Source organism: Eumetopias jubatus, unplaced genomic scaffold, assembly GCF_037043125.1.
Source record: "Eumetopias jubatus isolate StellerSeaLion01/CBP00866 unplaced genomic scaffold, mEumJub1_p1.0 scaffold_13, whole genome shotgun sequence".
In the NCBI taxonomy this organism is placed as follows: domain Eukaryota; kingdom Metazoa; phylum Chordata; class Mammalia; order Carnivora; family Otariidae; genus Eumetopias; species Eumetopias jubatus.
In genome coordinates, this window is record NW_028274819.1 from 67,441,978 (window position 1) to 67,466,758 (window position 24,781).

Below are 24,781 nucleotides of genomic sequence, written 5' to 3' on the forward strand. Positions count from 1 at the left end.
CCCCAGTGGGACTCTTTTCTTAATTTCTCTTTCTGCTGTTTCATTATTAGTGTATAGAAATGGAACAGATTTCTGTACATTGATTTTGTATCCTGTGACCTTACTGAATTCATTGATCAGTTCAGGTAGGGTTTTTTTTTTTTTTTTTTTTTTTTTTTTTTGGTGGAGTTGAAAGCAGGATCTTGAGATATTTGCCCTCCCATGTTCATAACAGCATTCAGTAGCCAAGAAATGGAAGCTGTCACAGAGGGATGAATAAACAAAATGTGTTATACATATACAATGGAACATTACTCAGCTTTCAGAAAGAAGGAAATTATGACATGCTACAGCATGGATGAACCTTGATGACATTATGCTAAGTTAAATAAGCCAGTCATAATAAGACAAATATTGTATGATTCCATTTCTGTGAGGTATTCAGAGTGGTCAAATTCATGGAAACAAAGTAGAATGGTGGCTACCAGGAGCTAGGGGGAGGGAGGAATGGGGAGTTGTTTAATGAGTATAGAGTTTTAGTTTTGCAAGATGGAAAGAGTTCTAGATATTGGTTGCACAACAATGTAAATATACTTAACACTATGTATCTCTACACTTAGAAATGTTTAAGATGGTCAGTTTTATGTTATGTGATTTTTACTATTTTTTTTTTTTAGATTTTATTTATTTATTTACTTGAGAGAGAGAGTATGGGAGGGGGAGAGGGGAGCTGCAGAGGGACAAGCAGACTCCCTGCTGTGCACGGAGCCTGCCACTGGGCTCGATCTCAGGACCCTGAGATCATGACCTGAGCCCAAGTCAGGCGCTTACCGGACTGAGCCATCCAGGCATCCCTATGTGGTTTTTACTATTAAAAAACACAATGAAAAGGAAAAAAAGGTTATAAGAGATATAGATAGATAGATAGATATGTAACAGGTACAATTCAGTCATTGAGCTCCCATTGTGATAGGCACTGGCACTTTCTCTATATTATTTCATTTAAACTTTGTAATGACTATACACTAGCTGAATTGTTGAATCAGTGCTCATTAGAGGAAAATGTGGCCATGTTCTTTTAGGACAAGTGAACCAGCACAGAGTACATTGCTGATTTTTATCAGAGCGTCCTGACACCTAGTGGCGGTTGCTGCCTATAACACAGAGCCCTGCAGAGTGGGCTAAATCAATGGTCACATTTAGTGAAGTCCTTTCTGGACTTTAATGAGAACTGAAGGTAAGAGTTTCAGTCTGGCAAGAAATAGACACATATAAATAATTTGAACCAGGTTTAAGGTGATTCACAACAGCAGTGGCTGAGCATCTGGAGACCAGTAATAGAGACACCTACCATTGGGAATTCTGGGGCATGGTACTTGAAGAGAGAGACACTACAATCACTTCTTTGATATCATGACCTTCACCAAACAGTCTCTCTCTCTCTCTTTTTTATGTTCCTCACAATGTTAAGTATTTTCTTGATTTCATTTTCCTTTGCCAGTCACTTCTGTTTCTTTCCCCCTCTCTAGCCATTCATTTGTATTCCTGTCTACTTTGCCTTGTACCATGCCTGTAGCAACTCGTGGGCTGATTACTGACAGCTGAGAGACTGGAATAAAAGGAAAGAAACCTAAAGTATAGGAAATCCATTTGAGATGATTCTTCAGTTTAGTTAAATTAGCCTCAAAGGAAATTAATGGCTTTAAAGGCTGCATTTGTTAACTGGAAAAAGGTTTCAATTCTGCTAATTTAAACCTGGATTGAAGATGAAAGGTCCTAGACCCATAAACTATTTGAGAGCTATAATGTTTTTAGTGTTTTTCTTTGTTCAGTGTTCATGCCTTTTAGTATATTTCAAAGAGTAGTGAACAAAACCAGAATGTTTCTGTTTAATCTACCATGATGGGAATGGGGCTCCCAAGGTCGGTGCCTGCCATTTCCTGTATTGTGAACAGAAGTAGATCATGCTCTTCTCTCCAGGCACTCAGCGGACAGAAACGCTGAGCTCGAGCGGGTGAACAGAATCAACCAGAGCTTGCAGGAAGACTGGGAAAGCAGTGCTGCAATGAAGAGGCAGCGGGACCTGGAGGAGAAGGCTTTTGAGCGGTAATTCCCGATTGGAACCTCCAGGGCTTTGCAGAGAAACTCCCTCTGCTCCTCGTGGACTTTCCTGAAATCCTGGCATGGCAGACAGGTTTCCAGGGCCAACTTCAGGTCTTTGGTTGTAGCTGCCTAGCACCTCTGGTGGAGAAGAGAATTCTGGGTTCAGTAGGAGCTACTGTGTGATGTATTAGAAGACTGTTACGAGGATGGGATTGGAGAATGCCGTGCTGTATGTTACATACTTGCCATCTCTGCCCAATGTTTGCCTCTGTGTAGGCTAGCTTTATTGTCGTTTTGTGGAGGGTAGGGAGGCGTGGGGTGGGAGTAGGGGGGAGGTAGGACTTCTTGGAAATAACTAGTTGGAAATAGGGAGAGGGACTTTCCATCTGAACACATCCAAGGCTGACAGAATGGTCATTTAAGAGCAGAGTCAGGGGGTTGTGTGTAAGATCGGCAACTGGGAAACTGAGGTGCCCGCGATGGAACCAACCAAGAACATCTTCCTGACATGTATTAGATCCGTGCCCCCTGCCCCCAGCTATCGATCAACAATCTAGCGTTAGGGAATCTAGTCATGGCTTTGAGAATTAACACTAACTTTGGAGAGGCGGCTCATCTTTTTGTCTTACTTTTTTCATTTGTAAGATGAAGAAAGCAGACACCTGCCTGACTTAAGCTAACAGAGGAGTTTTTGTGATCAAATAAAGAGAGGTTTGGAAGCAGGAGATGCCCCGCTGGCTTGAGCTGTGGGAAGCAGTGTGTGTGGGGGGGACGGCAGGTGGGCCGTCACAGGTGGGTGGTGAGCACCTGGGGGGCAGGGAGCAGGTGTGACTTCTCTTTCCGTCTCTTCTACTGTGCTGGTCTCTAAACTCAGCCCCTGGCATGGCCTCAGGGAGCGCCTGATGATGACTGCTCGGCTTCCCCTTTCCGCAGGGCATCAGACAAGCTCTTCCTTCTGGACCAGTGTGAGAAGTATCGGCGCTGCAAGCAGTGCCAGAGGCGCACCTCCAGTGTGGGTGAGAGCAACCTGTGGCCACTCAACAAGTACCTGCATGGCTCCCGGTTGTTTGTATAAAACCCAAAGTTTGGATTCGTGGTTTCCTGGGGAAAATTTGTATCGTTTCAATGTTTAGGTATGATGGTGAAACTACCTATTTTTACTTTAGAGGGAAAAAGTTATTGCACTGTTTTGGTGCTTTCGGGAGAGGATTGCTTTTTCACCTCTTAATGCATTCACGCAGGCAGGGTCTCCCCTGTCTTCCTCCTGTCCCCACAGAACCCTGCTGCCACTGGGGGCTGGGAATGGGGGACCCAGCCTCATTCTGGCTCCTGAGGTGCTGCTGACCCAGCCCTGCTACTCCGTGATGTTGTGTAAGAAACTTTGTCTTTTCTTCATCTGTAATGAACAGTGTCCTAATAAATATTTTCTACATACCTGACTATGCATCATGGTAAATTTTGCTATCTCTCCCCAGAGAACTGTCTATGTGAACATTCCAGAGATGGATCATTCCAGAGGTAAATCAGGTTATTTGCCACAAGTGGTCAGAGCAATGCTTTCTGAGTTTTCTAGTTGAAGACACACCTGGGACTTTGTTGGGACCTCAGGGGATCACACTCCCTTGGTGCCCTTCTTTCTTTTTTTAAAGAATTTATTTATTTGAGAGAGAGTATGAGCAGGGGTGGGGATGGGGGCCGGGTAGGGGTAGAGGGGCAGAGAAAGAGGGAGCTCTCTCCCGCTGAGCAGGGAGCCTGATGACAATGTGGGGCTGGATCCTGACCTGAGCCGAAGGCAGATGCTTAACTGACAGAGCCCCCCAGCTTGGTGCCCTTCCAGTTAACCATTCCATTATAGGTTTATGTTGGGCTAAGTGTATGCTGTGAGGGGAGTCTGGCTGACTTGCCAGGTGCCGCTGTCTTCTCTCATTGCTTCACCAGCATTCATATTTAAGCTGCATGTGCTGAGGAAAAGGAATAAGTTCCTGCTAAAGGACCAATGTTCATTTAAGGCAGGGGTATTCTAACCCAAAAACCTCACTCATTTATCTTCATCCTTTACCTTTGCTCCATCTGCCCTGTCCTTCCACCTCAGGTAAACCAATGAACAAAGCCAAGTGAAGTCTAGATTTCTGAAATACAAAAGCTAGGAATACAGTCTCTTAGACTATTCACTTTCTGTCTGCCACATCTTTCTTAGAAAATGGGGGAAAGTATATGTGGTGAGACATCCAAAACATCGTTTATACCACAGATACAAAATAAGAATGTTTGGAGCCCTGAATTGTTAAGGGGAAGGTATTTAGTCAAATTGATGTTAAGCAAATTTTGTTGCTAATGTTGTCTTTTTCTATGGAAATAAATATGCTGGAATTGTCTGGAAACTCTCCTCACAAGCTTCCTACATTGCCACTTCCGTTTTCTCAGAAGATCACTGCGTGCCGGACCAGTCATCACCAATCAATATTTACAACCATAGCCTTTCCCCCGTACTTGCCTGACTTGCCTGAAGTCCATACCTGCTACACCCTTGGAGTACTTCTCTGTCTCAAATATCTAACAAATTACTATAATAGTGTTGTATTAATATATTTTAAAATATATATACTGCGTTGTTAAAGAAAAAAAGACTTTAGCCAATTTTGATAAGTTTATGCTGTAGGAACTGAACTTATAATTTGTTGTCATTGGTAGCGAGTACTGATTCTTACTGTGTGCCAAGCACCCAGCTAATTTTTGGTGACCCGGAGATTAAGATTCATCAGTCCCTGTCTGCCTTCAGAGCACTTACCGTGCGGTGCAGAGATGGGATGTGACTTAGACAATCTCCATGTAACAAGGTAAGTACCTAATAGTGCTGTGCATTGGTTGCTATGGAAGAGCAAGGTGGAGCTCTTGTGTTAGTTGAGCCTGGCACGGAGAGGGAACTCTTTTGTAGGAGATGAGGCCTAAAATGAATTTGTAAGGATAAATAGGAAATAGCTAGGTGAGGAGTGACAAGAGGTCATGGCAAGAGATGACAAGGCCCTATGTTCCTGCCTATCAAGACAAAGATGGAGACGTGGTTATATGAGTTATGTTATGAAACCAAATATGTTTTTCTATCAACCATTTTAAGAATCAACCTGTATTATAGCCCATCATTAACACAACTGATTTTATATAATAAAGGACAGTCTCTTTTTAGAAAAAGTCTTCATAATCTGGTATCTTCTTTACTGATATCAACCGCTCATCTTGTATTAGTCCAACCCTGTTATTAGGCCTGACTCAATCAGAATGTCTTTTCCTAAATCAATTTGAATTACTATCATCAAGTTCTGCCATTCCCAGAATTATGGCACTGCCAGACAAGATTAATGTATCAAAAGTTTGTGGACTCTTTTGGGTATCTTATATAAAATGTGGACCTTTTCCTAAAAATATGTCCATTTTCATCTACAACATTTTGCATACAATCAGAGGTTTCCTAGACCACCTGGACATAAGTTAAGAATTCTTGCTCTGAATAGCTTTCCTTCAGTATCATTACAAGTTCAAGCTATCAAAAGTGAGTTAAGTGAGGACTTTATTGAAAATGCCCTTTCAGTTTTAGAGAACTATGTCCATTTTTGTCTTTCTCTTTGACTCTTCATAAGAACAGTGAGATGAGAGTTGGGATAGCTATTTGAAAGTTCATATTCCAATATTTTTCAAACCCTCTGACTAAGACTTAGTAAAAGAAATATATTTCATATTGCAACACAGAACTCGTGCTCGTGTGTATAATTGAGACTAAGGTTTTATAGAGCTATGCTTACCCATCCATCTGCAATACATTCTGATAATTTCTATTTTATTTCATTAGAAATTCTGATTAGACTGAACAAAATTGATTTAAAAATCCACTAATGTAAATAGATCATAATCAGTCTGATAAACACACTTTTAATATAATCCTTCCTTCCACTGTGCTCTCATAGTAATGTGTAGTATGCTGGAATTCATTAGTGGTTAAGATGGTATTACAATGGCCTTCAGCCAGGAGACTGAGGAATGTGTAGGCCCTATCTTGTCATCATAAGCCAACTTCCTTCTTCTGAGGCACCCCAAGAAAAGCGGGTAGCTATTTGCCAGCCCCCCTCCAAAAACAAAAGCTTAGTCCCAGAACTTCTATTTCCAGTGCATTTGAGGACCAGAGAGAAAGGAGCTAGAGATAGAACGAGTCAAAACATATGCCCCCATGCCTAGACGTCAGGCTGGGGGAGGCCTTAGAAATTTAAGAAAGAAGAATTGCTTACTAGTTGCTGCCTCTGTCTTAATTTACTAGTCTGTGGATAGAAGAAGAAGCAGTGGACAATATGCAGGCCATCTTGAATAGCCGTGCAGATTGGGCTGTGTACTTAAGTGCCCAGTTCCCGGTTTTCCGTTGCTGCTGTAACAGATTACCACAAACCTAGTTGCTTAAAACAATATAAATTTATTCTCTTACAGCTCTAGAGGTCAGAAATCTGCAATCAGTCTCATTGGGCTAGTCAAAGTGTTGGCAAGCCTGGTTTCTCAGAAGTTCTGAGAGGAGAATCCTTTGCCTTGCCTTTTCTAGCTTCTAGAGCCCTTCTTTACATTCCTTAACTCATGGCCCTTCCTCCATCCTCAAAGCTAGCAGTGTAGCATCTCCAAATCTCTTTCTGCTTCTGTTGTTACACTGCCTTCACTTCTCCTTTAGTCAAATCTCCCCCTGCCTGTCTCTTATCAACACAGTTTTGATTACCTTTAGGGCTCACCTGATACTACAGGATAACTTCCCCATCTCAAGATCCTTAATCACATTTGCAGAATCCTATTTGTCATAGGAGGTGACATGCACATGTTCCAGGGGTTAGGATATGGGTGTTTAGGGGGACCATTATTCAGCCTACCACAGGGTGAATGGGATCTAAAATTCAGCCCAAATTCCACTCCGTGCATCAAGCCCTGCATCAGAGGGCATGTAGTAAGACACTTGCAGCTACTGGCATTTTTCCCTTGGGTCAAGGCTGTATAACTGTGTCTGAGGGCTTTCTTAGGGGTTTGGTTGGGTGTGGTTTTGCAGGATTATGGAAGGATAGGAGGGGGAGAAGGAAGGATATTTTACAATTCATGTGTTAAAAGCTTATTATGTGGTTTTTTTTTTTTTTGTAATGTTCTAATCCTATTTTGTAATGTTGTTTTGGTTTTTGCATTTTGTAGAGTCTTAAGTTTTGATATCAGGGTAATGATGACCTCATAAAAAGAGGGGAGAAATGTTCCCTTTTCTTCTATCTTCTGAAAGATACTGTATATAATTGGTATTATTTCTTTCTTACATACTTGGTTGAATTGAGTAATGAAGCCATCCACGCCTGGAGTCTTCTTTGCTGGGAGGGTTTAAATGATGAATTCAATTTTGGTAGGTTGCATCATGGACTCTCAGCTGTTGTTGAATTTATGGGCATACAGTTGTTAGTAGTGTTCCCTTATCCTTTTAATGTCTGTGGAGTCTGTAGTGAAATCCCCTCTTTGATTCTCAATATAAGGATTCATTTTTGTTTTTTTTTTTCTTGGTCAGTCTGGCTAGAACTTTTAAAAAATATATATTAGTCTTTCAAAGAACCAGCTTTTGGTTCCATTAATTTACCCTCATTTTTTTTTAAGATTTTATTTATATGAGAGAGAGAAAATGAGAGAGAGAGCATGAGAGGGGGGAGGGTCAGAGGGAGAAGCAGACTCCCTGCTGAGCAGGGAGCCTGATGTGGGACTTGATCCTGGGACCCCAGGATCATGACCTGAGCCGAAGGCAGTCGCTTAACCAACTGAACTACCCAGGTGCCCCTACCCTACCTTCTTTTTCTTCTCAACGTGATTAATTTCTACTCTTTATTATTTTCTATCTTTTGCTTGCCTTTGAATTTGTATCTTGTGTCCTAATTTTTGCCTCTTATGAGTACATCAGTTCTACTGGATTAGGGCCCACTCTACTGCCCTCATTTTAACTTAATTTAACTTAACCTCTTTAAAGGCCTTATGTCTAAAATAGTCCCATTCTTTTTTTATAAAGATTTTATTTATTTATTTGAGAAAGAGAGTGAGAGAGAGAGAGCACATGAGAGGGGGGAGGATTAGAGGGAGAAGCAGACTCCCTGCTGAGCAGTGAGCCTGATGCAGGACTCGATCCTGGGACTCCAGGATCATGACCTGAGCCGAAGGCAGTCGCTTAACCAACTGAGCCGCCCAGGTGCCCTAAAATAGTCACATTCTGAAGCACTGGATGTTAAGACTTCAACATACAAATTTTGAGGAGTTACACTTCAGTCTACAACAGTATATTTTAGTCTTCATTCATCTGAGAGTGTCTTTATTTTGCTATTACACCTGAAGGGCATTTTTGCTGGAAATAGCATTTTGAATGGACTTTATTCTACTGTTTCTGGTTCCATCATTTCTGATGAAAAATTCAGCCTTTTGAAAGAAGGCATCCAAATGGCCAACAGACACATGACAAAGCGTTCAACATCACTTGGCATCAGGGAAATACAAATCAAACCCACAATGAGATACCACCTCACACCAGTCAGAATGGTGAAAATTAACAAGTTAGGAAATGACAGATGTTGGTGAGGATGTGGAGAAAAGGGAACCCTCCTACACTGTTGGTGGGAATGCAAGCCGGTGCAGCCACTCTGGAAAGCAATATGGAGGTTCCTCAAAAAGTTGAAAATACAGTTACCTACAACCCAGCAATTGTACTACTGGGTAATTATCCCAAAGATACAAATGTAGTGATCTGAAGGGGCACCTGCACCCCAATGTTTATAGCAGCAATGTCCACAATAGCCAAACTATGGAAAGAGCCCAGGTGTCCTTTGACAAATGAATGGATAAAGAAGATGTGGTATATATATACAATGGAATATTATTCAGCCATCTAAAAATGAAATCTTGCCATTTGCAACAACATGGATGGAACCAGAGGGTATTATGCTAAGCAAAATAAGTCAATCAGAGAAAGACAATTATCAAAGGATCTCACTGATATGTGGAATTTGAGAAATAGGGCAGAGGATCATAGGGGAAGAGAGGAAAACATGAAACAAGAGGAAACCAGAGAGGGAGACAAACCATAAGAGACTCTTAATCTCAGGAAACAAACTGAGGGTTGCTGGAGTGGAGGGGGATGGGAAGGATGGAGTGGCTGGGTGATTGACACTGGGGAGAGTATGTGTTGTGGTGAATGCTGTGTATTGTGTTAAGACTGATGAATCACAGACCTGTACCTCTGAAACAAATAATACCTTATATGTTAATAAAAAAATTCAGCCTTTTGAATCATTGTCCCTCTATATGTAATGTGTCTTTATCTGGCTGTTTCAAGATTTCTTTATTTTTGGTTTTCAGTAGTTTGATTATGATATATCTTTGGTGTGGTCTGTGAGGTTTACTATGTTTGGTGTTTATTGAATTTCTTGAATTTTAAAATTTTGTATTTTATGAAATTTGGGAAGGTTTTGTCCATTATTCACATCTTTGTTCTGCACTTCTCTCCTTTTGAGAATCCAATGAAATGCATGTTAAACCTATTGATATATTCCCACAGGTCTTGAAGGCTTTATTCATTATTATTTTCACTTTTTTCTCTGTTTTTCAGATAGGATAATTTGTGTTAATTTGTCTTCAAATTCACGGATTCTTTCCTCCATTGTCTATGTTCTGTTGTTGAACCTAATGAATTTTGCATTATATTTTTTCAGTTACAAAATTTCCTTTTTTAAATAGTTTCTATTTCTCTCCTGTGAACATCTATCTTTTCATTCATTTCATAGTGTTTACTTTAATCTCATGGATTATGGTTATATCTGCTTTAAGGTCTTCATCTGAGAATTCCAATATTGAGGTGATTCTGGGTTGGCATTTGTTATCTTTTTCCTTGTAAAGAAGTTACATTTTCTTGGTTCTTTGTGTGTTGAATAATTTTGCATTGTATCTTGGACATTTTGAATATTATGTTTTGAAACACTGCTTCCTCTTAAAATCCTTAGGAAAATTTTGATTTTGATTTTTTTTTTGAGCAAGCAAAATCTTGAAGTTCAAGATCAAGTTCTATCTCACTTTTTTCTTTCTTTCTTCTTCTTCTTTTTATTTTAGTTTCAGAGGTAGAATTTGGTGATTCATCAGTTGCATATAACACCCAGTGCTCATTATATCAAGTGCCTACCTTAATGCGCATCACCCAATTATCCCTTCCCCCACCCCACCCCACTCCCCTCCAGCAACCCTCAGTTTGTTTCCTGGAGTTCAACGTCTCTTATGGTTTGCCTCCCTCTCAATTTTCATCTTGTTTTATTTTTCCTTCCCTTCCCCTATGTTCATCTGTTTTGTTTCTTAAATTCTACATATGAGTGAAATTATATGGTATTTGTTTTTCTCTGACTGACTTATTTCACTTAGCATAATACCCTCTAGTTCCATTCATGTCATTGCAAATGGCAAGATTTCATTCTTTTGGATGGCTGAGTAATATTCTATTGTTTATATGTATCACATCTCCATTATCCATTCATCTGTCAATGGTCATCTGAGCTCTTTCCATAGTTTGGCTATTATGGACATTGCTGCTATAAACATTGGTGTGCATGTGCCTCTTCCATTCACTATGTTTGTATCCTTTGGATAAATACCTAGTAGTGCAATTGCTGGGTCATAGGGTAGCTCTATTTTTAACTTCTTGAGGAACCTCCATACTGTTTTTAGAGTGGCTGCACCAGTTTGCATTCCCAACAGTGTAAGAGGGTTCCCCTGTTTCTGCATCCTCACCAACATCTGTTGTTTCCCGAGTTGTTAATTTTAGCTATTCTGACTGGTGTGAGGTGGTATCCTATTGTGATTTTGATTTGCATTTCCCTGATGCCAATTGATGTTCAGCATTTTTTCATGTGTCTGTTGGCCATTTGTATACCTTTTTCAGAGAAATGTCTGTTCATGTCTTCTGCCTATTTCTTTTTTTTTTTTGCCACGAGGTGTGTTTTATTTTCATTAAACATACAAATAATTTGCTATAATATCCCAGGGCAAACCGGAGAATTTGGCAGTCCGATTGGGGGGGATCCCCTCAGAGACCCGCAGGCCGGTGGCGTCGGCACGGAGTGCCCGGGTTCACAGTGCAGCTTGTCGCTCGTGTCCATCTTGCAGGTGGCTCTTCTTCCTCCACATCACGACTGGGGTGTCTCGAAGATGACGGGGGTGGGGAATCCTCTAGGTTCTTAGGAAATTTCACTCCGCTTCTCCTGCTCAATGGTCTCTTTGGTCGGCAGGGTGTTCTTCTCCTGCGTCTCCGTTTTCTTCAGCTTGGCCTTATCGAAGCTGGCGATTTCCCCCATGTCCGGCTTGTCTGCCATTTTCTTAAAGCGATCCGTGGAGTTCCGCTCCGAGCCAGGCGCCTGGTGCTCCCACTCGCGTCGCTGCAGCAAGAGACCTCTTCTGCCTATTTCTTGACTGGACTTTTTTGTTTTTGTTTTTGTTTTTGTTTTTTTTGGGGGGGTGTTGAGTTTGACAAGTTCTTTATAGATTTTGGATATTACCCTGTTATCTGATAAGACATTTGCAAATATCTTTTCCCATTCCTACGTTGCCTTTTTGTTTGTCAACTGTGTCCTTTGTTGTTCAAAAGCTTTTTATCTTGATAAAGTCCCAGTAGTTCATTTTCACTTTTGTTTCCCTTGCCTTTGGAGATGTGTGTAGCAAGAAGTTGCTGTGGCCAAGGTCAAAGAGGTTGCTGCCTGTGTTTTCCTCTAGGATTTTGATGAATTCCTGTCTCACATTTAGATCTTTCTTTTATTTTGAGTTTATTTTTGTGTATGGTATAAGAAAAAGGTCCAGTTTCATTCTTCTACATGTGACTGTCCAATTTTCCCAGCACCATTTATTGAAAAGACTGTCTTTTTTTCCATTGGATATTCTTTCCTGCTTTGTCGAAGATTAGTTGACCATACAGTTGGGGGTCCATTTCTGGGTTCTCTGTTCTGTTCTATTGATCTATGTGTCTATTTTTGTGCCAGTACCATACTGTCTTGATGATTACAACTTTGAAGTCTGGAATTGTGATGCCACCAGCTTTGGTTTTCTTTTTCAACATTCCTCTGGCTATTCAGGGTCTTTTCTGGTTCCATACAAATTTTAGGATTGTTTGTTCCAGCTCTGTGAAAAGTGCTGATGGTGTTTTGATAGGAATTGCATTGAATGTGTAGATTGCTTTGAGTGGCATAGACATTTTAACAATATTTGTTCTTCCAATCCATGAGCATGGAAGGTTTTTCCATTTCTTTGTGTTTTCTTCAAGTTCTTTCATAAGTGTTCTATAGTTTTCAGAGTACAGATCCTTTGCCTCTTTGGTTAGGTTTATTCCTAGGTATCTTATGGTTTCAGGTGCAATTGTAAATTGGATTGATTCCTTGATTTCTCTTTCTTCTGCTTCATTGTTGGTGTATAGAAATGCAAGTGACTTCAGTGCATTGATTTTATATCCTGTCACTTTGCTGAATTCCTGTATCAGTTCTAGCAATTTTGGGTAGAGTCCTTTGGGTTTTCTACATAGAGTATCATGTTGTTTGTGAAGAGTGAAAGTTTGACTTCTTTGTTGATTCAGATTCCTTTTATTTCTTTTTGTTGTCTGACTGCTGAGGCTAGGACTTCCAGTACTATGTTGAACAGCAGTGGTGAGAGTGGACATCCCTGCCATGTTCCTGTCCTTAGGGGAAAAGTCCTCATTTTTTCTCCAATGAGGATGATATTCCCTGTGCATTTTTCATATATGGCTTTTAAGATATTGAGGTATGTTCCTTCTATCTCTACTGTAAAGAGTTTTTATCAAGAAAGGATGCTGTATTTTGTCAAATGCTTTTTCTGCGTCTATTGAGAAGATCATGTGGTTCTTGTCCTTTCCTTTATTAATGTGGTGTATCACATTGATTGATTTGTGATGTGGAACCACACTTGCAGCCCAGGAAAAACCCCACTTGGTTGTGGTGAATAATCCGTTTGATGTATTGTTGGATCCTATTGGCTAGTATCTTGGTGAGAATTTTGGCATCCATGTTCCTCAAGGATTTTGGTCTGCAATTCTCTTTTTAGGTGGGGTCTTTGGTTTTGGGAACAAGGTAATGCTGGCATCATAGAAAGAGTTTGGAAGTTTTCCTTCCATTTCTATTTTTTTAAACAGTTTCAGAATAGGTATCAATTCTTCTTTACATGTTTGGTAGAATCCCGCTGGGAAGCTATCTGGTCCTGGACTCTTGTTTGTCAGGAGAGTTTTGATTACTGCTTCAATTTCATTGCTGGTTATGGGTCTGTTCAGGTTTTCTATTTCTTCCTGTTTCAGTTTTGGTAGTTTAAAAGTTTCCAGGAATGCATCCATTTCTTCCAGATTGCCTAATTTGTTGGCATATAATTGCTCATAATATTCTCTTATAAAAGTTTGTATTTCTTTGGTGTTGGTTGTGAACTCTCCTCTTTCATTCATAATTTTATTTATTTGGGTCCTTTCTCTTTTCTTTTGGATAAGTCTGGATAGAGGTTTATTGATCTTTTTAATTCTTTCAAAGAACCAGCTCCTAGTTTCACTGATCTGTTCTACTTTTTTTTTTTTTATTTTCTATATCATTGACTTCTGCTCTACTCTTTATTATTTCTCTTCTCCTGCTGCATTTAGGCTTTATTTGCTGTTCTTTTCCCAGCTCCTTTAGGTGTAAGGTTATGTTGTGTATTTGAGACTTTTCTTGTTCCTTGAGAAATGCCTGTATCACTATATACTTCCCTCTTAGGACTGCCTTTGCTGCATCCCAAAGGTTTTGAACAGTTTTGTTTTCCTTTTCATTTGTTTCCATGTATTTTTAAAAATCTTCTTTAATTTCTTCATTGACCCATTCATTCTTTAGTAGGATCTTCTTTAACATCCAAGTATTTGTGTTTCTTCAAATTTTTTCCTGTGATTAAGTTCAAATTTTAAAGCATTGTGGCCTGAAAATATGCATGGTATAATCTCAATCTTTTTGTACCAGTTGAGACCTGATTTGTAACCCAGGATGTGATCCATTCTGGAGAATGTTCCATGTGCACTCAAGAAGAATGTGTATTCTGTTGCTTTAGGATGAAATGCTCTGAATATATTTGTGAAGTCCATCTGGTCCAATGTGTCATTCAGAGCCTTTGTTTCCTTGTTGATCTTCTACTTAGATGATCTGTCCATTGCTGTGAGTGTGGTGTTAAAGTCCTCTACTATGATTGTATTATTATCAATGTGTTGCTTTAATTTTGTTATTAATTGGCTTATATATTTGGGTGCTCCTAAGGAAGGGCAGATATATTTAAAATTGTTAGATCTTCTTGTTGGATAGACCCTTTAAATATGATATAGTGTCCTTCATCTCTTATTAAGGTCTTTGGTTTAAAATGTAGTTTGTCTGATATAAGGATTGCTACTCCAGCTTTCTTTTAATGTCCATTAGCATGATAAATAGTTCTCCACCCTCTCACTTTCAATGTGGATGTGTCTTTGTGTCTAAAATGAGTCTCTTATAGACCGCATATTGATGGGTCTTGTTTTTTTATCCAATCTGATACCCTATGTCTTTTGATTGGAGTATTTAGCCCATATACATTCAGAATAATTATTGAAAGATATGAATTTAGTGCCATTGTATTTCCTGTAACATCACTGTTTCTGTTGAATGTCTCTGTTCCTTTCTGATCTTTGTTACTTTTGGGCCCTCTCTTTGTTCAAAGGATCCTCTTTAGTATTTCCTGCAGGGCTGGTTTACTGTTCATAAATTCCTTTAGTTTTTGTTTGTCCTCTTTATCTCTCTTTCTCTTCTGAATGACAGCCTTGCTGGATAGAGTATCCTTGGCTGCATATTTTTCCCATTTAGCATCTTGAATATATCATGCCAGTCCTTTCTGGCTTGCCAGGTCTCTGTGGACAGGTCTGCTGCCAGCCTTATGTTTCTACCCTTGTAGGTTAAAGACCTCTTATCCTGAGCTGCTTTCAGGATTTTCTCTATATCTCTGAAATTTTTAAGCTTCAGTATTATATGTTGACATGTTGATCTATTTTTATTGATTTTGAGGGGCATTCTCTGTGCCTCCTGGACTTGAATGCCTGTTTTCTTCCCCAGATTAGGGAAGTTTTCAACTATAAATTGTTCAAATAAACCTTCTGCCCCTCTCTCTCTCTTTATCTTCTGGGATTCCTATTATCTGGATATTATTTCGCTTTATGGAATCACTGAGTTGTTGAAGTCTCCCTTTGTGATCCAGCAGTTGTCTTTCTCTCTTCTTCTTAGCTTTCTTATTTCTCATCATTGTGTCTTCTATATCACTGACTCTTCTGTCTTGTTTATCCTTGCTGTTAGAGCCTCCATTTGTGACTGCATCTCAGTAAGAGCATTTTTAATTTTTACCTGATTAGATTTTAGTTCTTTTATATCTCCAATAAGGGATTCTCTAGTGTCTTCTCTGCTTTTTACAAGCCCAGTAGTATCTTTATAATCATTGTTTTAGATTCTAGTTCAGACGTCTTACTTATATCTGTATTGATTAAATCTCTGGCGTGAGTACTTCCTCCTGTTCTTTCTTTTGGGGTGAGTTTCTCTGTCTCATCATTATGTCCAGAAAAGAATAGAAGAAAGAGAGAAAAGACAACAACAACAACATAGAAAAAAACCAAACCAACCAAACAAAAAGAAAACAAGAACAAAACTAAATAAGAAAAAATGAAGCCAGAAATAAAACATGACAAAACAATAAACTAGATCCTGGGTGTATTTTGGTCTGTTTGTTAAAGGAAACTAGATCCCAAAATAAGAAAGAAAAACATATATAGATATATATGTATGTACAAAATACAATACAATACAATGAAAGGAAACCAAAATTTAAAAAACATATAACAAAAAATAAAAAAATAAAAAACATATAACATACATAAAAATAAAAATTAAAAAGGAATAAAAAATTGAAAAAATAAAATAGCTGAAAAAAACTTGAAAGACTAAAAATAAAAAAAAGCAACCCACAAATGCTATATTCCGTTTTCCCCAAGAGTGGAAGCTTTACAGCCCTCTGTGACCGGTTAACTTGGTGTGAGTGAGCTGTTTGTGCCCGTCTTCTGGGGGAGGGGCCTGTTAAACTGATTTGCAAGTGCCCTTGCACTTGTGGAAACGTGCCTCCCTTACTAGGGAGCCCAGCTCCGTGTAAGCGGCTCTGGATTCCACTATGTGGTGCTGTTTTGTTCCCTGAACGCCTTCAGCACCGATGGACAGGATGAAAATGGCGGCGCCCAGCTCTCCAGCCCCAGGACTGTAAGTTTGCACTCTCCACTCTTTAGTGAGTCCTCACAGAAAAGCAGTCAATCCCTTTTGTCCCCCTGGTGTCTGTCTGCACTCAGCCTGTGACCGAGCATTTTCATTTTAGGTACTGGACTGAGTTTCAAGTCGCCAAATTTTAGGGACTCAGGTGGTGCAGACTTGCACTGTTACTCCCTGGGGGAGGGAGAGGGCGTCCCACCAGGCTTCTGCCTTTTGCTGGGCCACTGCTCAGAGAGTGGTTGCCAACTGTGCAGTGGTTCCTCATTTATGGCAACACTTAGCGGAAAGCCGGGGCTTAGACTCGCTGTCTGCACCCAGTTTCCCTCTCCTGCCTGAAAACTCTTCCGCACTCAGGCACTCCTGTGCTTGTGACCCCGGGGAGCCTGAGACAACGCTATGCCACCTGGGATTTCGCCCCTCTTCACCTCCTGAGCGCCTTTCAGGCAGGGACGTCCCCCACTGGAGTAAACTTGTAAAAGTTGCAATTTTGCACTCCACTGCTTATAATACTTTGCAGTAGTCCCCTTAAACAGGCTCCCTCCTGCTGCCATATCCTCTGATATATCGCCCCAGTTGAAGGCTCTGCACCTCCTACCTTCCAAAAAGCAATTGCTTTTCTATTTGTAGAATTGCAGCATTTCTTTTCTCAGATCTCTGATTGATTTCAAAGGTGTTCAGAATGATTTGATAACTATCTAGCTGAATTCCAGGGACAGACAAACTTCAGGTCCCCTACTCCTTCACCATCTTAACTCCCCTCCCTCTATCTCACTTTCTATAGATAATAGTTATGATGTCAGTTCAATTCTGAAAGCCCGTGTTTTCACAGGTGCAACTGGGGCATAAACCTGAGACTTGTAGTACTCACCTGTAGAATTAGAGGATTTCTTTCTCCAGCTCTCTGCTCATTGGAATTTCCCCCACATTCTCAAGTCCCGTATTCCCAGTCCTCTGGCTATACAGCCAGGGTTTTTCTCAGAGTTTTAGCTCCCTTTGTTCTCTCAAAGTTCCACATGATGGGCTGACCTTGGGGCAAAGCAGTGAAGGACAAGACAGAGTAAAATAACAGAAATTACTCTCATTCTTCTGAACACAAGAGTCCCTTTTCCTGGTTTCTCTGGCCAGGAAGACAGGGTCCCTTAGGGTCTAGGTGCTTGCAATGCCACCACCACTCCTGCTGCCACTGCCACCCCTGTGCAGCTTCATGATGCTTCTGGCCTTGGGGCATGCCAGGGAGGGACAAAAGAGAAAACAAGGGCATTCTCTTCATACTCCCCAGCCCTCAAGGAGCCTTTTTCCTAGTTCTTTGGCTAGAAAGGTGTGCTGTTAGGTCAAAGCAAGAAGGGGAATAAATTCACTGGTAAATTCATCACTATGCTAGTCATTCTTCAAGTTTTGACTTACACAATCCCTCTGCTATTGTTTACTTTTCAGTGTCATCAGGTTGCTGCTTTTTGTGTTCTCTTCAGTTAGAATCAGTTGGAGAGAAATACTGTAGAGGACTTACTCCATCTTGGCCAGCACCGGAAGTGTGTTACTATAATTTTGAGTTTTTATTTTTCCTCCTTTCCCCTTTTCCCCAAATCAGGTTGTACTTCGGTCCTTTTATCTAAATTTTGTTAGGAGAGTGCTTTAACAGAGATCAAATAACAGTGGCTTAATCAAGACAGAATTGTATTTTCCTCTCAAGGAAGAGGCTAGAGGTAAATAGTCTAAGAGAGTAGGGTGGCTCTACTAGGTTCTCCTGTGGTTTCTACCACTGGGTCAAGGCACCTGCCCCATTTCTCATCATCTCCCAATTAGCAACTAGGGAGAAAAGGGCAGTGGAACAAGTGTTGCATTTTTTAAAGGAGTATAACCTGGAAGTGGCACCATTATTTCTGTCCATGTCCCATTGGCCAGAATTTAATCACATGGCCACACCATGCTGCAAGGGAACTTGGGAACTGAAGTCTCTAGCTTGGTGGTAATGTCTAGCGAGACACCCAGGGAATGCTAGTACTAAATATGGGGAAAATGGAACATAGTAGACAATGCCAGTCGTAACCTGAAATTTTGGGGGGAGAGAGCTATAGAATACTTAACAATGCTAGCTAAAATATTTAAAAAACTTTTTAAGATGTAAAGCTTTAAAAATGTCTCCAGAGGCAAACACAAAGTGAGTACGAGAATCCAAGCAGCAAGCATCAGCTAATTACCTATGACCTAGGCCTTTTAAATTAATGCTTAAGATAGATTTCTATTTGAAATTATTTCAAACTTACAGAGAAGATTGAAGAATGGTAAAAATATCCTCCTACCCCCCCAACCCCCAGCCAGAACTAAGAGTGAGCAAGTTGCTGACATAGGTCTTATCACTTCTGAATAATTCAGGATGTAGTGCCTTACAAATAGGGATATTCTCCTATAAAACCACAATATAATCACCAAAATCAGAAAATTAACATTGATTCATTAGTATTATATAATTCAAAGACTCAAATCAGATTTTTTTCGTTGTCCCAATAGTGTCCTTTTAAGCAAAAGGATCCAAATCTACATTCATGTGTTAGATTTAGTTGCCATTATCTCTTTAATCTCCTTCAACCTAGAACAGTCTTCAGCCTTCACTTGACTTTCATGGCTGGCACCTTTAAAGATTTCAGTCTTTCCATTTGGATTTGTCTGATTTTTCCTCATCATAAAATTCCAGCAATGATTTTTTTTTTTTTCCAGGAATATCACAGATGGATGCTATCTGTGTTCCTTGTAATCATCCTAACAGGTGGTTTACAATTCAATTTGTCCCATTACTGGTCATGTTAATTTTGATCATTTGATTAAGTGATGCCTGCAAGGTTTAGCACTATCTTTTTTAATGATTTTTTTTGTAGTAGGTACTTTGAATGCAAATAAATATCTCATTCCTCATCAACTTTCACCTACTAGTTTTAGCATCTGTTGATGTTTCTTTGCTGAATAATTGTGATGACAATTGCTAAATACAGATTTTGCTAATTCCACCATTACTGTTACATTTATTAGTTGGCATTCTACTATAAGGCAAAGTGTTGGCTTCTCCATATTTATTTATTTGTACCAGTATAGATTTAAGGATTTCTCATTTATTCAATGAGTTAATATAAAAAATCATGACCAGTGGGGCTCTTCAAACTGACGTCTCTGCTTTTGTTTTATTTTAAATAATTTTTAAAAATCTTAGCATGGTTTTAGAGACTTCCTTGTATGCTTCTCACCCAGTTTCTCCATTGCTTACATCTTTTATTTCTATGATACTTTTGTCATAACTGAGGAACCAACATTGGTATTTTACCATTAACTAAACTTCACACTTTTTATTCAAATTACACTAGTTTTTCCCTACTGTTCTTTTTCTATTTCAAGATCCCATCTGAGACACCACATTACTTTTAGGTGGCAGGTCTCTTTAGTCTCCCTCGGTTTGTGTTCTCTGTCCTTTTGTCATATTCTTATCATTCTTTGAACATTTCCTTACTTTCTATCATAACAAGATGTTCCAGGCTACTCTTGTCCTCTTGTACATACATCTGTAGTTCCATAACTCTCTTCTCTATATTGAAAATGAAGAGTTCACACAGATACAACCAATTCCAATCCAAAATCCTAGAGTTAATTCTACTTTCCTCCCTTTCTATATTTGTAACTCCTATCTGACAGAATATGGATTACCATTATCCTCGATGTCTTATTGTGATAACTACTTATGGAACACTTCTCCACCTTGCTTGGGCTCTGATAGTCTGTACCAGGCTGCTACTACTAACCCCCCTTCTTTAAAAGCCCTTCTCACTCACCCCTAGACTCCAGTATCCTCTGGATCCCTGCCTCCTGCAGACAACTACCTTGCTCCACTTCATCTAGTGCACTGAGTTCTTACAGAAGAAATGAAGGAAGGAAAAAGGGAGAAAAGAGTGAAGAGGGAAGGAAGAGGAAAGAAGGAAGAAATAGAGCTTTATTGTATTGGGCCATGCATAGGCCAGGAAACAGAGCCTAGACATTTTATTTTATTTTTCTTGAAGTTTAGTTGACACACAGTTACACTGGTTTCAGGTATACAACACAGTGATTTGACAACTCTGTATGTTATGTAGCTCACCACAAACTTAGCTACCGTCTGTCAGCACACAATGCTATTTGACTGTATTCCCTATGCTGAAACTTTCATCCCTGTGACTTACTCATTCTGTAACTGGAATGAGTGGGAGCCTGTACCTCTCACTCCCCTTCACCCATTTTGCCCATCCCACCAGTCCCTTCCCCTCTGGCAAGCACCAGTTTATTCTCTGTATTTATGGGTCTGTTTCTGCCTTTTTTAAAAAACAAAATATAATTAACATACATTTTTATATTGTTACATACATTTGTTATATTAGTTTCAGATGTACAACATATTGATTCAACATTTCTATATGTTACTTAGTGCTCAAAGTGGTAAGTGTGGTCACCATACTATATTTCCTATGCTGTGCATCTCATCTTCATGACTTATTTATTCCACAACTGGAAGTTTATCTATTTCACCCGTTCCCCCACCCACTCTGGCAACCACCAGTTCTTTGTATTTAAGTCTTTTTTGTTTGTTCATTAGTTTTGTTTTTTAGATTCCACACATAGGTGAAATCACATGATGTTTGTCATTCTCCGACTTAAGTCACTTAGCATGATACCCTCTAGGTCCATCCATGTTATCACAAATGACAAGATCTTATTCTTTTTATGGCTGAGTAATACCCCATTGCATATATATACCACTTCTTCCTTATCCATTCGTCTGTCATTGGACACTTAGATTGCTTCCATATCTTGGCTATTGTAAATAATGCTACAGTAAGCACACAGGAGCATATATCTTTTTGAATTAGTGTTTTCCTTTTCTTTGGGTAAATACCCAAAAGTGGAATTATTGGATCATATGATATTTCTATTTTTAATTTTTTGAGGAATCTCCATACTGTTTTCCACAGTGGCTGCAGCAGTTTGCATTCCCACCAACAGTGCTTGAGGGTTTCTTTTTCTCCACATCCTTGCCAAACTTATTATTTTTTGCCTTTTTGATACTAGCCATTCTGACAGGTATAAGGTGGTACCTTATTGTGATTTTGATTTGCATTTCCCTGATGATTAGTGATTTCAGCATGTCTTCATGTGTCTGTTGGCCATCTGTATGTCTTCTTTGGAAAAATATCTATTCAGGTCCTCTGCCCATTTTTAAATTGGGTTCTTTGTGGGGTTTTTTTGGTGTTGAGTTGTGTAAGTTCTTTATATATTTTGGATATTAACCCCTTATAGGATACATCATTTGCAAATATCTTCTCCCATTCAGTAGGTTGTCTTTTCATTTTGTTGATGGTTTTCTTCACTGTACAAAAGCTTTTTATTTTGGTATACTCCCAATAGTTTATTTCTGCTTTTGTTTTCCTTGCTTGAGGAGACATATCTAGAAAAATGTTGCTAAGGCTGATGTCAAAGAGACTACTACCTATGTTTTCTTATAGGACTTTTAGGTTTCAGGTCTCACAGTTAGGTATTTAATCCATTTTGAGTTAATATTTGTATAAGATGTAAGAAAGTGGTCCAATTTCATTCTTTTGCATGTAGCTGTCCAGTTTTCTCAGCACCATTTATTGAACAGACTGTCTTTTCCTCATTGCATGTTCTTGCCTCTTTTGTCATAGATTACATGACCATATATGTGTGGGATTATTTCTGGACTCTATTCTGTTCCATTGATCTAGGTGTCTATTTTTGTGCCAGTACCATATAGTTTTGATTGTTATGGCTTTGTAGTATGTCTTGAAATCTGGCATTTTGATATCTCTAATTTTGTTATTCTTTCTCAAGATTGCTTTGGCTTTTTGGGGACTTCTGTGGTTTCATACAAATTTTAATATGTTAACATATTTTAATATGTTATATGTTCTAGTTTTGTGAAAAATGCTGTTGATATTTTGACACAGATCATATTGAATGTGATTGCTTTGGGTGGTATAGACCTTTTAACAATATTTGTTCTTCCAGTCCATGAGCATGGAATATCTTTCCATTTGTTTGTGTCATCTTCAATTTCTTTCCTCAGTGTCTTTTGATTTTCAGAGTACAGGTCTTTTACCTCTTTGGTTAAGTTTATTCCCAGGTATTTCATTCTCTTTGGTGAAGTTTTTTTTTTTTTTTTTTTTTTTAAGATTTACTTATTTGTGAGAGAGTGCACAAGCAGGGGGAGTGGCAGTCAGAGGGAGAGGGAGAAGCAGGCTCCCTGCAGAGCAAGGAACCTGATGTGGGACTTGCAGGACCCTGGGATCATGACCTGAGGTGAAGGCAGACGCTTAACTGATTGAGCCACTCAGGTATCCCCTCTTTGGTGCAGTTTTAAATGGAATTGTTTTCTTAATTTCTTTCTATTTTGTTATTAGTATATAGAAGTGCCACAGATTTCTGTATTAATTTTGTATCCTAAAATGTTACTGAATTCATTTATTCTAACAGATTTTGGTGGAGTCTTTAGGGTTTTCTATGTATGGTATTATGTCATATGCAAAAAGTAACAGTATAACTTCTTCCTTACTCATTTGCATGCCTTTTATTTCTTTTTCTTGTCTTTGTACTGTGGCTAAGACTTCCAGTACTATGTTGAATAAAAGTGGTAAGAGTGGACATTCTTGTCTTATTCTTGATCTTAAAGGAAAAGTTTTTAAGCATTGAGGGTTTGTCATATATGGCCTTTATTATGTTGAGTATGTTCCCTCTAAATCCACTTTGAGTTTTTATCATGAACAGTGTTGAATTTTGATACTTTTTCTGCATGTATTGAGATGATTATATGATTTTTTATTCTTTATCTGGTTAATGTGGTCGATTGATTTACAAGTATTGAACCATCCTTACATCCCTCAAATAAATTCTACTTGATCATAGTGAATGAGCCTTTAATGCGTTGTTGAATGTGGTTTGCTAATATTTTGTTGAAGATTTTTACATCTATGTTTGTTAGGGATATTGGCCTATAGTTTTCTTTTTGTACTATCTGGTTTTGGTATCATGGTAATGCTCAAAGACTAGACATTTTAGAAAATTCTATAGATATTAGAGAGGAAACCTGAAGACAAGGAATGTCTTCAAAGGGCTAAGAAAATAAATGTCAATATAAAATTCTATAACCAGCAAAACTATTAAGAATGAAACCCAAATAAAAGAATTTTAGAAATAAAGCTCATTAAAGAATGAAAGAAAAAACAAGTTACCAACAATTAAATGCAATTTTCAGTAGTGAGAGAATGCATATTTTTAAGATTATATAAAATATTGATCAAGGTTGATCATATACTAGGAACTAAGGGAACCTCCAGAAGATGCTCTTGGATAAAAAAGCTTAGAAGAAAGGGTGGAGATGCAAGAAGGAATAGTGAGCAAAGAAAGTGATCACGTATTGGGTAAATTTAAACAAAGACTGATTTTTATAAACAGTGTAATATGTGGTGTTAAAACAATGCTGACCATGTTAATTTATAAAGCATGTTAAGTTCCTTTAAGACATGGGAAAGTATTTTGAATGTTTGACTATTTCTAATCTATTTAAGTAGTAAAAGAGTAAAAAGGTATATGATAGGACATATATATATTAGAGAGGTAGACTCCAGAGCCAGAATTTCACGATTTAAATCTCAGCTCTGACATTTACTAGTTGTGTAACTTTGGGCAAATAACTTTTCTGTGCCTAGATTTATTTATTTTTTTTTTAAATCAGAGCTATAGAAATAATACTAGTATCTAATTCATATGGTTGTACCAAATGAATTTATGTAAAGCCAGTTAGATTTAGAACAGTGTCTAATCTGTCATAATTGCTAAGAAGTTTAAATCACAGTCACAGCATTCCAGCACTGTAGAGGATTTAGGATATAGATTTAGAGAAAAACCATAATCCAAAAGAAATCAAGAAAGGATAAAAACGATATTAAGAAATAAATAAAATATAAAGAAATAAAATGAAAGCAAATATAGCAATAATTAACATAATATAAAATAATAAAATAATGTAAATTAACTAAGATCTTCAGTTAAAAGACCAATATTATCAGACTGGGTTAAAGAAAAAGTCTAGGAATGTGTTGTTCCCAAGAGACAGCTACAACATGAAACTGCTGGAAAAAGATTGGTCAGAGCCAATGGATGGGAATGGTTGGGATTCTTCCTCCAATACCTTCCCCTCCCGTCGTAGTCCACTTCGGTGTCTCAGTCTCCACTACTCCTTCCTTCCTCCACCATCCACAGTAGTGATGTCTGCGTGCCATTGCTGGGTCTCTTGCTCATGGCTTCTCGGTGCGCCCCGTCGC

At 38.8% G+C, this 24,781-nt stretch overlaps 2 protein-coding genes across 3 annotated transcripts in view; one reads left to right on the forward strand and one right to left on the reverse strand.

Moving 5' to 3' along the window:
- CCDC81 (coiled-coil domain containing 81) overlaps positions 1–3,450 on the forward strand; it is a 49,686-nt gene extending 46,236 nt beyond the window's left edge. For both annotated transcript variants that reach the window (XM_028126807.2, XM_028126806.2), the window contains 2 exons: positions 1,960–2,085; positions 3,016–3,450. In XM_028126807.2, coding sequence (XP_027982608.1) covers positions 1,960–2,085; positions 3,016–3,157 — 268 coding nt within the window. In that variant the 3' untranslated portion in view covers positions 3,158–3,450. The remainder of the gene's footprint in view (positions 1–1,959; positions 2,086–3,015) is intronic.
- Positions 3,451–11,076: 7,626 nt separating this feature from the next.
- Positions 11,077–11,540, reverse strand: LOC114226599 (thymosin beta-10). Its single transcript, XM_028126754.2, has one exon. It carries the CDS (start codon positions 11,466–11,468, stop codon positions 11,334–11,336), a length of 135 nt encoding a protein of 44 aa, XP_027982555.1. The 5' UTR covers positions 11,469–11,540; the 3' UTR covers positions 11,077–11,333.
- Positions 11,541–24,781: the final 13,241 nt, after the last annotated feature.

Excerpts from the sequence above, each read along its gene's own strand:
- LOC114226599 (XM_028126754.2), bottom strand. The coding sequence starts at position 11,468 with ATGGCAGACAAGCCGGACATGGGGGAAATCGCCAGCTTCGATAAGGCC.